We start from the raw sequence: 15,002 nt of genomic DNA on the forward strand, positions 1-15,002 counted from the left end.
TAAGCCCTCATGTGGCCTCCCCCACACCCCAAGAACCAAGTACCCAAAGATTATTCCATAAACTGGAACCTGGCGCTGCACCCCACCCCCATCCCCCACGAGACAATCGGGAAGCCCAGTGGCCGTCTGAGGGGAGGACCCGCCCTGCACACTCACAGGTGCACGGACAGACAGGCATGCGCTAGCAGTGTGACCCTGGGTCGGTTCCTTAACCTCTCTGAGCCTTCCCTTCCCCAGCCCCTTTATGAGCTGTGCCTGCCTCGCTCGTCTGTTATAACGACATTAAGACGATCCCTGCGGAGCCGCACAGGGCCTGGCACCTAGCGAGTGCTCAGAAAGTAGTGGCAGCATTTGCACGTAGCCGTGTCCTCTCTCTGAAACAGGTGTCACCATACCGAGCAGGCAGACGTCGTCTTGATGCTCGCACAGACCCTATTGTCTGTTCTTGAGTGAGAACTTCTGGCTTGTTCCTTTTCAGGCTTTGATTCCCTTTGGGGGCTGGACAGTGGGTCTGGGGGACCTCAGCCCCTTGAGTCTGGAATTGGGGTTCAGGGGGCTCAGAGAAATCCCCAGGCCGCAGCTGCTCCCACCCCTCCTCCCCGTCACCGGACAAGCTCACCTGCCCTCTGCCCTCTGATTCCTGGGTGCCACCCGGCCCCTCGCCCAACCCACATCTGCCCTCTGCAAGGGGGGGTCAGGTGTCTCTTTCAGGACACAGTCCTCTCTCGACCCCTGGGGGGGGCAGACATCTGAGACAATGAGCACCCATCTTGGCTTCGCCTCCCCCCCGATACACAGCCTGGGACGAGTCGCTTCCCCTCCCTGAGCCTCGGTTTCCCCACCTGTCCAACAAGAACAGAGAGCCACACCTGCCTCCTCCTGGGGCCACTGGAGGCCACGATGAGGTCATGGTCGTGAGAACATTTGTTGTGCCAGCGCAGGGTGTAATTACGGGCTGCTCTTTAGAGGGCTTTGGCAGGAGTAGCTTGGGATGGGGGACAGGAGCTTAAGGGAAAACCGAGGGGAGGGAAGACGTGTCAGGAGGGGATGGGAGGTGAGGAGGGGAGTCCACGGGGCCCTGGGGTGGGGCCGGGACCACAAGCCAGGGAGCCAGTGCAGAGGGAGGACCTGTGTGGGGACCTTCCTTTCCCAGCCGCTTCTGTCCCTCCACCACCGCCCCAAAGCCCCCCAGTCCCCCGGCTGTACATGAAACAAAAATCCTGGTGTCCGCCCTGAAAATAAATATCTGTTGCTTTAAAAGAAAGAAAGAAAGACACAAACCCAAACCCCAAAGCCAAACAGCAAGTCTGTTATTTGGGGAGTTTAATGAGCCCGTGTGAAGTCCCCGCTGGGGCTGGAAACGATGAGGCTCCAGGCAAGATTGGGGGCTTCATTTTCCACTCTGGAGATGCCAAGGGGTCAGGTTCTGTGGGAACTGGGCGGGGGGCAGGGACCCGTGACCTGGGGTCCCCTTCTCCTTCCCCACACAGCCTGCCCCGCCGCCAGAGCGCCTGGCTGCAGCTGGGGGTGAGGACCTGGCCTCCCAGGGAAGACTTTTCTCGTCCCTGCTTCTGGCTGCAGGAACCCCTTCCCCCGGTGCTGGGATGGCCCTGGATAGCTGCACTTCCTCCTGTGACAGTCCTGTGGGTGGGCATTAGTCCCATTTTATGAATGGGGAAACTGAGGTCGGAGAGTTCAGGTGGCAGGCCTTTGGTGTCAGTTAGTGAGAGAGTCAGGGTTCAAACCCAATTCCGACCTCAAAGCCCCTGGCCTCCCCAGGTCCTGGTGACCGAGGCTGGTCCTGGGGCACCTGTCCTACCTCTGCCGCCATCCTGGACTCCGGGCTCCCTCTCGGCCCCCACAGAACCCGAGTTCTAGGTGGGAAGCAGTGGGGAGGGCAGAGCAGGGGGTCTGTGAGATGCCTGGGACGGCGGCTCCAGGGCCAGGCCCAGCTGGGCTCTGCTCTCCCAAGGTGTCCGCCAGGGGCAGCGGCCTGGGCTGGCGCCCGCGGTGACAGGAGGACACTAGTGTGGTGGTCACCACGGGCGGCTGCTGTTATGCTCTTGGCCCCTGTTTTAAAAATAGTCAGGACTTCAAACATGGACTCCCAAGGAAAACAAACATCCCGGGTCCGTCTGCCCGCGCGCACCAGCCGCGTGGGTAAAATTAGCCTGGTGGTGACTGCACAGCCGTGAGGCCTGGCCCCGCTGTTTGCCCAGCCTGCGGCGGGCTGGCTCCCAGCTGGGCTGCCCCGAAGACCTCCCTGGCTGGGGCCTCCCCCTGCTCCCACGCTGCGGGAGAGGAGGCTCGGGGAGCCCCTGCCCTCGGCCCACGGTCGCTACAGGGCTCTGGTGCCAGAGTGGGAGAGGCCCCTGGTTCGAATCCTGGCTCTGCCGCTTACTGGCTGTGTGGACTTGGGGGAAAAAACACTCTTCTGTGCCCATTTCCTTATTTGGAAAACAGGTAACATGGGGTTCCTTGCAGCCTGAGTATGAGGTTGAGTAAGATATGTGCCTGAACTGCTTAGTGTCTGACACACAGTGAGGGCTCTATAAGTGTCCTTTTTCTTATAAGAGTGGGAGTTTTGTGTCAGGCTTCTGGAAGCCAGATAAGGTGGGTTATCAGAGATGAGAGATTTCACCCGGAAGCCCCAAACCACAGTCCTGACAGACTCATGACATGCCTCTGCCCGTGCTGGAAGGGTGAGACGCGGAGAGAACCGAGCCCTGGACTCACCACACTGGGAAAGTGTCCACACCGTCCCCAGGAGTCCAGTGTCCGGGCCAGGACGTCTTGGAACCCTGCAGCACTGAAGGCTCCTGTCCCTTTAGGTGATCATGGGAGGTGGCCGCAAGTACATGTACCCCAAGAACAGAACCGACGTGGAGTACGAGATGGACGAGAAGGCCCGGGGCACGAGGCTGGACGGCCTGAACCTCATCGACATCTGGAAGAGCTTCAAACCGAAAAACAAGGTAGCCCGTTGAGGCTGCAGAGGGGCCCGCGGTGGGGTGGGCAGGGTGCGCCCTCCCTGGGTCTGTGGTCTCCTGCACAGCGGGGCTCGGGGCTCGTCACTGTTTCCTCCATGGGCTCAGAGGGTCTGAGAGGCCTATGAATGGCAGGGGGCAGGGGATCAATCAACTCCTTCCTGCGCAGGGACGGGCAGGGGTGGGTGGGGGGAATTCCGTCCCCCTGAGCCCTGCTGTGTGGCCCCGGCTGGCATGAGGCACAATGGATGGAACACGGGCCAAGGAACCATGGAAGGCTGTGTGCTCAGATGGGGGGAGCCTGGGCCTCCAGGTACCCCCAAGGGGACAGGCCATAGGGAAGGGCCGAGAAGCCCTGAGCAGGTGGGAGGACGGGACGGATGGGGCAGCAGGGATGGATGGGAGGAGGCACGGTGGGCCAGGGAGTGGCGGGAACCCTCTGCAGTGAGACCCCTTGGCTGGGGAAGAGGGGACTGGAGCTCCGGAAGGACCCCAAGCTCTGGCTCCTTAGAGCAGCCTCTGGCCCTTTAAATCTGCGTTGCGCCCCCATCCCCCGGCCTGGGGCAGCTGGGGTCTGGAAATGACTGTGGTCAGGGCTGAAGACAGTGGGAGCTGCCTGGCAGCCACTTTGATGTCACTGTGGGGTTGGGTTTCTGAGAGTTCCAGGACTGGCCCCTGGGGAGGCCTCGTGGGATGAGGCTGGGCCAAGATCGAGGTGGGGGCAGGGGCCGGGAAGGGCCCCCACGGGCCAGTGGGGTGTGGGCCCTTTCCATTCCCTCTGAGTCGGCTCGGGCTACGTCGGGGCCCCTCCTGCAGAGCCAGACACCACCCCTCCCGGCCTCAGTTTCTCCACATGGCACATGGGGCCAGAGCTTCATCCTTCTCATCCAGGCAGGGTGCTTACCCAGGAGCTCGGTCTAGACCCCCAGGAGCGGGGAGGGGACCCACACCATGGCCAGACAGAGTCACTGTCGGGTCCTATGCAGGCCATTCATCCCTAGGAAATCGTGCCTTAGGAGTGGGCTCCCTCAAATCACAATTTGGTAAAAGAATTAAAAAAAAAAAGTTGGTTTCAGAGTCAGTTTCACCTTCACCACCTACTAGCTATGCTGTCTATGGGCCTCAGTGTCCTCATCTGTGAAATGGGAACAACAGCCCTCCCTACCCCACAGGGCTGACGCAGGGATGAAATGAGAGAACACAGGAGCCATCTCTATGAAGCAAGGACTGGGGTGCCAGAGCCCCGCTTTCTTAACCACCCCCACCCAGCAGCCCCTGAGGTTTGAACACTGCTGATCCCAACACCACTCACTGCCCGGAGGAGGCAGGGGGTCTCCCACACGGTCGACTCTGAGCCGTGCTGGGACCCCCAGTGCAGGCCTGGGTGGTGCCGTCTCCAGGCTGAGCCCCGACAGCCCCTCTCTCTGTGGTCCTCATGCCCTGGGAAGCAGCCCTTCCTTTATCTCCCCTCCTAGAGGGGGTCCCCAAGGCAGAGCTGGGGCTTTGCTTCCTCTCTGGCTCTCCCCAGCCCCTAGAACACACAGCCCGTTCCCATCGGTGGCACTCAAGGCCCTTCGAGACCTGTGTCTGCGTCTCTTTGCCCGTGATCCCTCCTACCTCCCTGACCCCAGGCTGATCAACAACTACTTATCCTTCAAGGCCCTATTAGGACATCACCTCCACCAGGAAGCCCTCCCTGATCCTGCCTCTGGGCTCATGGCCCTCCTGGTGTCTCAGAATTCTCATCCCCCTGCATTGTACATTATAATGGCCTATTTATTTGTCATCTCTTGAGGTTGAGAATGGCTGGTCCTTAGGGGAGGGGTTGTTAAATGGCAGAGGAAACAATCAAATGCCCCAGACGCTGAGGCCAGCTGGGGTCAGTCCCGACTCTCCCCAGCCCCCGGCATGTGCTGATACAGACCCTTCCTCCTAGCACTCCCACTTCGTCTGGAACCGCAGCGAGCTCCTGAAACTTGACCTCTACACCGTGGACTACCTCCTGGGTAAGTGGGGGGCAGGGCGGAGGACAGCGGGCTGGGAGCCTGGCAGCCGGGGCTGTGGGAGTCCAGTCCCCGGAGATAAGGCCAGGCCGCAGCCTGCCCCCAACTTAGGGGTGTCTGCGCTCAGGCTGTGGGACCTGGGAGGGGCCAGGAAGGCGCCATCTGGAGGCTGGCTCCTCCCGCTTCCAGAGCACGGGGCAGAGTGAGCGCTGTTAGAACTAGTGTTTGGTGGCGCACACACTCACAGAAGGGCAAGGTGTTCTGGAAGGACAACAGAACCAGAAACACCAGCATGGGACACACAGGGAACCTTGTGCCACCACAAAGAATGGACCAAGCCCAGTGAGCAGAAGGGACAGTGACCCCAGACCTTCTGCTGTTTCACTGTGTGAGCCACTGTGCCCTTCAAACCCAACATGTAGATGCTCCCCTGTCCAGGCCACGGTGCTGTGTCCGGGCCCTGCCAGCGGGCGGCAGACTGATGGATTCGAATCCCAGGTCTGCCGCTTCCCAGCTGGAAATAGCAAGTTCCCGAACACCTGAGCCTCGGTCTCCTGCCCTGCACGATGAGCGCGGTGGCCCTTCCCCATGGTGGCGGTGAAGGTGAAGGGAATTGTGGGCACAATTCTAGGCCCACAAGAGCCACCCAGATGAGGACCCTCCCCCCACTGCACTTTGCCCCTGAGTCTGTGTTCCCTGAGACACCCCAGGTTCCCTGGGGTCCTCCCAGCAGGGTCACAGGCTCTCAGCGTCCACACCCCCTTGGGTCCTCCTCAGGCCTCTTCGAGCCGGGCGACATGCAGTACGAGCTGAACAGAAACAACGTGACCGACCCGTCGCTCTCCGAGATGGTGGAGGTGGCCATCCGAGTCCTGAGGAAGAACCCCAAAGGCTTCTTCTTGCTGGTGGAAGGTAGGGGCCCCAGGCCTGCTGAGAGGGAGCTTCCGGAAACACGGCCCTGGTGTCAGGGCAGGGGGCGGTCCAGCTCTCAAGAGAACTGTGACCAGCTTGGAGTGAGGGGGGAAGTCCCTCTGGGAGGACAGGTGGTGGACGGGTGGGGCACACCTCGGGAGCTCCCGGCCCAGCAAGTTGGTCTCCCGTGGGTGTGGAGACGGCGTGCCAGGCTCACCAGTCCAGGAAGGCTTCCTGAGGGAGGAGGCGGGTTATTGCCTTTCTCAGAGACCTGCCCCTCAGTTTCCCTCCTCCGAAAGACAGGTGTGCAGGGCCCGGCCTTCCCTCGCCGGGTGCTGCCACTCACAGGGTCCCCAGCACTGTGGAGAGGCCGGGAGGCCGGCCTGAGCCAAGAGGCCGGCCCCGCTGGCTGTGTGACCTCCACCTGCGTGTTTCTGTAAAATGAGGCCAAAAATAGTCCCCGCTCTTAGCAGGGCGATCAGCCGCCATTGTGTTCCGAGACATAAAGTACTTGGAACAGGACCCAGCACTGAATAAATCCTCGGTGTTCCTATTATGAGCATCATCATGAGTACACAATAGCTAAGGCAATAACAATAGGAAGTGTGAGGAAGTGAAAAAGATTCCAGAACCTTCCAAAGTTCTAGCAGTGGTTACCCTCCGTGGTTCCTCATGCTGCCTTGCTGCAATCTGCATGTATACGCGCACATGCACACACACACACACACACACACACACACGGACACACACGGACACACTTCACTTGTGCTCTCACCACACATGCATACGCGCTCGGGCCCCTCCACCTTCCAGAGCCCGGTGGCCGCCAGCCCGGCCTGGCTGCTTTCTTGCCAAACCCCGGGGTTCCCACTCAAGCACGGCGGTCTCGGGCTGGCCCTGAACAGGCCTCTGACGCCGAGGAACCAGCCAGGAACCAGCGGTGGCGAGCGCGGGCTCCCCTGGGAGCGTCCTCTTTGTGAGCAGGGCCAGGACGGGCTGCCAGGCCAGCTGCTCCCGGAGCCACAACAAAGGGAGGACCCACCCTGCCAGCCGCCCAGGCCCGCGGGGAGGCTCGGGATGGTAGGAAGAGAGGGCCGCCTGGCGCCCAGCTCGGGACCCTCAGAGCCGGGAGTGTCCACCCAGGCAGCGTGCACCCTCCTGTTACAGAGGGGAGGCGGCCCCTGAGGTCACACGGCCCTCAGCTGCTAGGCCAAGCTTGCAGCCAGGCCCCGCGCTCGCCCACAGGGAGGTGCCGTGGGATTCGGGCTCCGGCGGGCCTTTGGGGGAGGCTGTGTGGGCACCACCCGGGCACCGCGGACCTTCCCCAGCTCTGGGAGTGAGGCGCTGCCGTGCTCGCGGCTTACAGGGGATGTATTCAAGGTGGAGATGGGAAAACAGGGGCTTTAGGTGAGTCACACTTGAATTCACATCCTTTCCCCAACTTGGCCTCAGTGGCTCCATCTGTAAATGGGACAGATCACACCCCCTCTGCCCAGGACTGTTGTGCCTGGCACGTCCCAGGACTCAGGGCGGCTCCCCACTCCCTGCGTCCCGGAAGTCTTGAGCAGACCCTTCAAGCAGCTCGAGAGACGGCTGGGAGCGGAGTGGGCTGGTGGGAAGACACAGGCTTCCAGCCTGGCGGGTCTGCCTGGAAGTCCTGGAAGTCTCCTTTGGCCCCGGGACCCGCCCTCTCTGGCCTCCGTGAGATCGGACGGCTGCATAAGATGCCCAGGACGTGGGGCCTGGCATGGAGTAGTGCCCGGCAAAGGGTACCGTCCTTCCCTCTCAAAGAAGGGCTAGGCTGGCAGTGTCGTGGGGTGTGGGTGCAGATCTTCTACCCTGCCCCCCTCACCCCAGGCCTTTTCCCTGGTGTCCCAAGGAGGCAGGATTGACCATGGGCACCACGAGGGCAAAGCCAAGCAGGCACTGCACGAGGCGGTGGAGATGGATCGGGCCATCGGGCAGGCGGACAACATGACCTCTCTGGAAGACACACTGACCGTGGTCACTGCTGACCACTCCCATGTCTTCACCTTCGGCGGGTACACCCCCCGTGGCAACTCGATCTTTGGTAGGCGGATCTCCGTCGGGGCGGGCACTGGGCACTCCAGGGTCTGCTCACCTGAGTGCAGGAGTGGGTGGGAGAAAGTTACTGATAATGGTGGGGGAACACGGGAGGGGTGCCGTGGGTTGGGTGGGCAGGAAGATGGGTGGACCGGTGGCTACATGGCCAATGGGCAGAAGAGAAGGTGGGAGATGGATGGGGGAGAGGATGGATTGATGGATGGACAGACGGACGGATGGATGGGAGGGATGAGGGCACAGTGGAAATGGGGCTTGGCTGGAAGTGATAGCGTTTGGAGGCGGTTCATGGAGGTGGTGCAGGGCCCTTCAAAGATGCCCTGAGGAGCCTGGTCCGGAGGTGGGGACTACACTGCTGGTGCTCCAACATGACCCCTGGACACCCCTCCCCATGCAGGTCTGGCCCCCATGCTGAGCGACACAGACAAGAAGCCCTTCACTGCTATTCTGTATGGCAACGGGCCTGGCTACAAGGTGGTGGGCGGAGAGCGAGAGAACGTCTCCATGGTGGACTATGGTGAGACCCGGGGCTGGGAGCGGGCAGGACGCCCCTCGGGGCTGGGCCTGGGAATAGAGTGTGAGCTTGTGGCCTAGCTCCGGGGTCTCAGAATATCACAGACTTGAGTCAGAACAACCTCAGTTTGAATCACCTTCTACAATGTAGCAGTCCAGGGACCTTGAGCAGTAACGTCACTTTTCTCAGCTTCAATTTCCTCCATAAAGGGTTCAACCTTCCAAGGTTTCCTGAAGGACTAAGTGGGTCTGTGCTTAGCGTGGTGCCTGGCACGTGTGTGTGCTTGGCATGTTCACACTGTCATTGGTACTGGCTGTACAACATTCCAGTGTATGAGACTTGGCAGTTCACGTCAATCCCATATTATTGAACATTCACTTGTTCTTGTTACCCCCGGCGGTCCCTGGGGGTCTGCAGGTACAGCCGATGGTAAGGGGCTCTTCCTCCCAGCTCTGCCCTGCTAATGCCGACAGCCCGGATGACGTCAGCTTTCTCTGCTGGGGTTGAGAATGCAGGCTTCTGTGTCAGAGTGGGCTCGGGTTCAAATCCCGTGGCCTTGGGCAGGATGTGCTGGGCCTCGGTTTCCTCCTCTATAAAATGGGAGCATGCAAGCCAGCCTGGAGGGGGGATGGAGAAGCTGCCACCCGGCCTGGCAGGCTTTTAGCAGGCGTTTCTTCTGGCCCACAGCTCACAACAACTACCAGGCGCAGTCGGCTGTGCCCCTGCGCCACGAGACCCACGGCGGGGAGGACGTGGCTGTCTTCGCCAAGGGACCCATGGCACACCTGCTGCACGGCGTCCACGAGCAGAACTACATCCCCCACGTGATGGCTTACGCAGCCTGCATCGGGGCCAACCTCAACCACTGCACCCAGGCCAGCTCGGCAGGCGGCCCTGCCCCAGGCCCCCTGCTGCTCCCGCTGGCCCTACTCCCCCTGCGCAGCCTGTTCTGAGGGCCCAGCGCCCGGGCACTGCGAGCCCACGACAGATGCCAACGTCCCACTCCTGGTGCTGCCCTCTACCCGCAGCCCACACCTCAGGGGGCAGGGGCAGGGAGGCGGAGGCCTGTGCAGCCTCTGCAGCTGCCAGAAAGGGGACCCAGGAAACCAAAGTCTGCTGCCCACCTTGCTCCTCTCTGGAGTCCTCCACGGGGCCCAGACCAGTTCCTGGCCCCCGGCCTTTGCTCCCTCCCTGATGCCCTTTGGCCAACAGGGTAATTTCTCTTGGGCAGGTAGAGAGCACAGACTGCAGAAATTCTCAAAGCATCTTATTTTTCTAGCAAACATGCTTCTCCAGACCCAGAGGCCCTGCAGCCTCCACGGAACATTCCGGACCTGACCCTCCCACTCCTCTCTCCTTCCCTCTGGAACCCACCAGGCCCTACCATGTTCATGTCCCTGTCCCCAGGCCCAGCCTGCCCTGCAGGGGAGACCAGTTCTCTCTCAGGACGGGGGTTTGCTCACTCCACGGCCGTCCAGGGTTCCCAGGAAGCCACCGCAGGGTGGCCCGGGCTGGGAAGAGCAGCCTGGCAGGGCCGACACTCCCTGGCTCTGAACACACATGCCAGCTCCTCTCTGAAGCGACTCTCCTGTTTGGAACGGCAAAAAAATTTTCTCTTTTTGGTGGTGGTTAAAAGGAACACAAAACATTTAAATAAAACTTTCCAAATATTTCTGAGGACAGAGCTGAGTCTTTGTGGTCAGTGAGAAAAAGACTGAAATAAACTTATTTCTCTGGGAAGAACTGGCCTCAGGGCCAGGGTACAGGTGGGTTGGGCAGGGTGGTAGGGACCTTGGGACGGATTGCCCTGTGTCTCTGTGCCTCAGTTTTCTTACCCATGAAATGGGAGACAGCCCGCTTCTGGGTGGCCGTGAGTATTAAAGTAGTGCCTCTGTGCCCCCAAAGCCACAGCAAAGAGGACTTCAGGGGCCTGGTGGTGCCCCTGCTTCATGGCACCCACAAACAGCACCATATACCCTGCCTGGCCTGTTGCATTCATTGAACAAATACTGAGCCCATGCTGGGCACTGTATTCAGTCTTAATTTGATCGTGAACAAGACAGACGTGCTCCTTGCCCGCACAGAGCGTCAGCCCCGCTTAGCAATTGTGATCTTTCCATCCCTGATATTCACACATGGGTACCGGACTCAGAACTGCACTTGACATTGGGGGTATACGGAGGTGCCAAGTTTGCACCTCTTGCCTCATTGGAATGAAAATCTCTGTAAAGATGATAATCCTAACAGTTAACACTGGTCGTTCACGGTAAGCCAAGCTCTGTGCGTGATGCTTTACACGGATTCATTGCATTGACTCCTCAGTAGGAAGCGAGTCCCCATCAGCCACATTTATAGATGAGGATACCAAAGGTGCAGGAGATGATGCCATTGCCCAAGGCCCCCCAAGCTGTACAGCTGAGGTCTGAATCCAGGTCTGTCCTATTCCAAAGCTTCTATACTTTATGACATCCTGTGTTTATAGACATTTACAACCTCCTGCCAGCCAGGTCCTGAGGCAGCAGATACTAATGACTCATAACACACACCAGTTAAATATAAACTCAGAAAGATGAGAAACCGTATGTCAGCGGTGAACATCCTTCGGGACTGAAGGCAAACCGAGCAGGTTTCTCTCTGAGCTTCCTAGCAGTCCTGGCAAAAAGTGAAGTGCACCCAAGCTGCTGCTGGGATAAAAATGAAACTATAGATATACATTCCAGCCAGGGCGCAGGGACACGTGCAACACAGTGTGTTCAGGTGTTATTCTCATACCACCTTCACAATCTTTGCCGTATCTCTGTGCTATTACTTCCTAAACACGTCTGTAAATTCACATCTAAGCTGTGGATTCTTAAAAGTTCCCCGGTACCACCTGGAATCAACTTCAGTGTCTCAGGGGTGTGCAAACCATACTTGCATCTTAGGTCGGGTGCCTCCGGAGGCAGACTCTGGGACAAGAACGTGAGCACAAGTAGTTTGTAAGAGGAGCCCAAAGAGCACCAGTCAGGGATTGAGAAAGCAAGCCGGGAGAGGGAGGGACGTGTTGGTAAGCAGGTTGCCATTGTGGGTGACTAGGGCTCCATCCTGCAGAGGACATCTGGGGGCAGCATAGGAGATGCACACGAGGGGCAGAGCTAGGGTAGCTATTCCACTCTCGTCCCATGTTGGCTAAGGGCTGCTCCTGCGGAAATTAACACTGGCGCTTCCGACCTGCCCCTTGAAAGACTGAGGGGAAGCCTCCAGGCAAGGTGCTGGAGCATCAGATGCTCAAAAGACACACACTGATGGCATCTGTTAAATCCTGGCTAGAAGCCATGGGCTGTGAGGCAGAGAGATGAGGTTCCAAGTCTCTGCCTCCACTTTCTCGGTTCTATGAACTTGGGCAAGGTATTCAACGTCTCCGACGCCCGGTGCCGAGTACTGTGTCTAGCACACAGAGAGCACCTGGGACCCCATTAGGAGCAAGGAGTTCTTCCTGCCGGGACTCCAGGCCACGGGGTGATGTGTCCTTCTAGAACCTGACATGGATGCTGCCCAGGCACTCCCTGCTCTCGTGGCTTCCCCACACCTCCCTCACCCAGGCTGGGCCCCGGGTCACTCGTCACCCTGGATTTTAACTGTTGTGGGATCTGAGCTCCAATTAGAGCCAGGGGTCCAGGCAGAGGTTCCAGCTCCATCCCCACGTCCAGTTGCCATGGCCACAGGACCAGACGCTAAGGACGACAGTCAGGACCCACGACACGAGGGTTCCCCCTGCTCTCAGATGCTTTCTCGGGGGGAAGAACAAAGATGAGCTGACAAATCCTCTTCTATTCACCGAGACAACTCTGTCTTCTGTTAAAGATAAATCTAGAAACCTCAATAACTTGACACAGGAAGAATTATTTCTAGCTCAAACATCAGGTGGTGCCCCTGCCCTGGTGGCTGGGACCCAGGCTCTTTCCACCTTGTGGCTCTGCCACCCCACAATACATTCTGGATGTCCTTTCTACCTGACCAGCACCTTGATGGGGGGAACACGGACAGCTGCTTATAACCACTTCTTCCTGGAAGTGACACACATCACTGCCACTCATAGTCCATTGGTGAGAACTGGTCCTATGATCCCACCTAGATGCAAAGGAGGCTGGGAATGTAGTTTTCAGCAGGGCCACCACTCCCACTAACACCTCCCCGGCAGGGTCTGACCCTTGCGTGGGATGGCTGACATTTGGGGCCAGGTGATTCTTCATTGTGGGGGCTGTCCTGTGCACTGCAGGATCTCTGGCCTCCACTCACCAGATTTCTGGGGGGCAAAATCACTGCCCTGCACAGGTTACGGACCCCTGCTCCCTAGTTAGGAAGGCGCACGGGGAGGTGGTCAGCTTGGCTTGTGCTTGGACACCCTCCAACGCACACACCCCCTTACCTCTGGGGAGCTAATCTCTCCTAGGAAAACCACCCAGCTCCAGCAGCCATAGAACCGTGGGCTCTCCGGGCCCCACAGAAGCCCAGAAGCTAGGGTGGGGGGTGGGGGGTGGTGAGACAGCAGCGGCGTTTATAATTAGCTCTGGCTACACCAAGACCTCCCACCAGGATCTAGCCCCCGAGATCTGGGCGTTGGGGGTGGGGATTAAGTTCTCAGGGGAGGATTTGGGCGCCCGAGCTCCTGTGTGGCTTCCTCTGGGCCCCGCCGTGACTCTGCCCTGGCGGTGGCGCCAGGCCGTTTTCCTGCTCCTCAGCAGTCTGTGTGAGCCTTGGCATGGGGATGGGTGGGCACACGTGCCCTGCCAGCTAAGCCGGGGGGCAGGCCGGGCTGGGTCCCCCGGTGCCACCTCCCTCCTGCCCGTTGGAACCGAGGCTTAGGACCCTTGAGGCGGCGGGAACATAACTGTGGGCACAACAGCAGGCATCTCCCTGGTGTCCCCTGAGTACGGGGCACTGTGCGGACCTGCCTCACGGCGCACACGGCCTCCTCTTCCTCCCGACCACCCTCAGGGGCAGGGCTGTCATTATCCCGTTTCACAGGTGAAGAAACAGAAGCAGAGAGAAATTTGGTCACTTCTCAGAACTTACACCGCGATCAAGGGCTGGAGCACCAAGCCAAGCGGTGTGGCTCCAGCGTGCAGGACTTTAATCACACCATTGTACCCTCTGGCGTCAGGCGGGGCCGGACTGCAGGCCGGGCTGTCCCCCTTGGCTGGCGGCGCCTCAAGCGAGTCGCTTCCCCACCCCCAGAGCCTAAGTTTCCCGCAGTGTGACGTGCAGAAGAGGAGGGCTCCTGTCTGTGGGTGGGTCACTAACCACCAATCCCTGGCCCTGGGGTCAGGGCCTGGCTGGTCACTGCCACCCCCTTGGTGGAGTGTGCTGCCCTCGTCTGTGGACGCCTTGGTCTTGGCTGGCACGTGCTGGGGTGGGGCGGGCAGGGTGGGGAGGGCTTCCGGCTGTGAGCGGGAAGGAGCGAAAAGGAGGAAGCAGGAAGGTGACACTGCAAAAGTTTGGGGGGTGGTCAGCAGCTTGGGATCCTGTCCTCTTGGCCTGTAAATGGCAGGGCACCCGTATGTGCCCTTGTCCTGGGGGTGGGGGATGCTGCCCAGCTGCCTGCGGGCCCTGTAACCAGCCTCTAGCCCATTCGGGTCACCTGGTTGGGGAAAAACGGCAGCGATGGGGCTGAGCCCTGAGGGCAGCAAGCTGGGCCAGGGGGAGAGGGGGGTCGGGGCAGAGTCTGCAGGGGTTTGAGATGTGATCATTCGCCCTCTTGGCCTCCCAGAGCCCTGGGGCCAGGCCTGCTCTCAGGGCATGAGCAGGTGCCGCCCTGACGCCTACCCTCGGGGTGCGTTTCGCTGCCAGATGGGCCCTTTGTGTGCCCTGAGCCCCCCACTCTCAGGCTGTCTCCTGGGGCACAGGCCTCTTTCTACAGTCTCCCAGACGGAGCTCAGGCTGGAATGGGCTTCCACTGTCCAGGGGCGGAAGGCGGCCCAGAAAGGGTCCGCCACCAAGTTGAAGTCACACAGTAAAATGGGCAGAGGAGCCCAGCTTCCACCCCCAGCAAAGGGTTCTCATGGCCTCCTGGCCCTAGGTCAGCTGTGCCTTGGTACCACGGGTGCCAGCGAGAAGGAGGGACTCACAGGTTCCCAGAGCCTGCCTCACTCTGTCCCCCACCCTGACTCTTCCCACTCTCTAACAACACTGGCGCTGGCCCCATTTTACAGATAAGAAAACCAAGTGCCACAGAGTGATTGGGGGCACTGCTATAGCTGTGTGAGGGAGGGCCTGTCTGTGGAGGTGACATTTGCATTGAGACCCAGTTAGCAAGTCAGTGGCCTTGCAAAGATCTGGAGGAAAGATTGTTCCAGGCAGGGAATAGGGCAAGTGCAAAGCCCCTGGGGCGGGAATGAGGCACAGATATAAGGTGACATGGCTGGAGCCCAGACAATGCGGGTGGGATGGGGACGGGCGGGCAGGAAGCGCATCAGGAGCTGCATTTTCTTCTGGTCCCAGAGGGGAAGCTGCTGGAGGGTTAGA

General features: G+C 59.7%; 1 protein-coding gene across 6 annotated transcripts in view; it reads left to right on the top strand.

Moving 5' to 3' along the window:
- ALPL (alkaline phosphatase, biomineralization associated) overlaps positions 1 to 10,178 on the top strand; it is a 58,111-nt gene extending 47,933 nt beyond the window's left edge. For 3 of the 6 annotated variants that reach the window (XM_069479470.1, XM_069479469.1, XM_069479471.1), the window contains 6 exons: positions 2,832 to 2,975; positions 4,924 to 4,993; positions 5,768 to 5,902; positions 7,782 to 7,973; positions 8,382 to 8,501; positions 9,186 to 10,152. In XM_069479470.1, coding sequence (XP_069335571.1) covers positions 2,832 to 2,975; positions 4,924 to 4,993; positions 5,768 to 5,902; positions 7,782 to 7,973; positions 8,382 to 8,501; positions 9,186 to 9,451 — 927 coding nt within the window. In that variant the 3' untranslated portion in view covers positions 9,452 to 10,152. Of the gene's footprint in view, positions 1 to 2,831; positions 2,976 to 4,923; positions 4,994 to 5,767; positions 5,903 to 7,781; positions 7,974 to 8,381; positions 8,502 to 9,185 lie in introns of all 6 variants that reach the window. The other 3 variants (XM_069479466.1, XM_069479465.1, XM_069479467.1) reach the window with 1 other exon arrangement.
- Positions 10,179 to 15,002: the final 4,824 nt, after the last annotated feature.

Source organism: Eulemur rufifrons, chromosome 8 (genome assembly GCF_041146395.1).
Source record: "Eulemur rufifrons isolate Redbay chromosome 8, OSU_ERuf_1, whole genome shotgun sequence".
In the NCBI taxonomy this organism is placed as follows: Eukaryota; Metazoa; Chordata; class Mammalia; order Primates; family Lemuridae; genus Eulemur; species Eulemur rufifrons.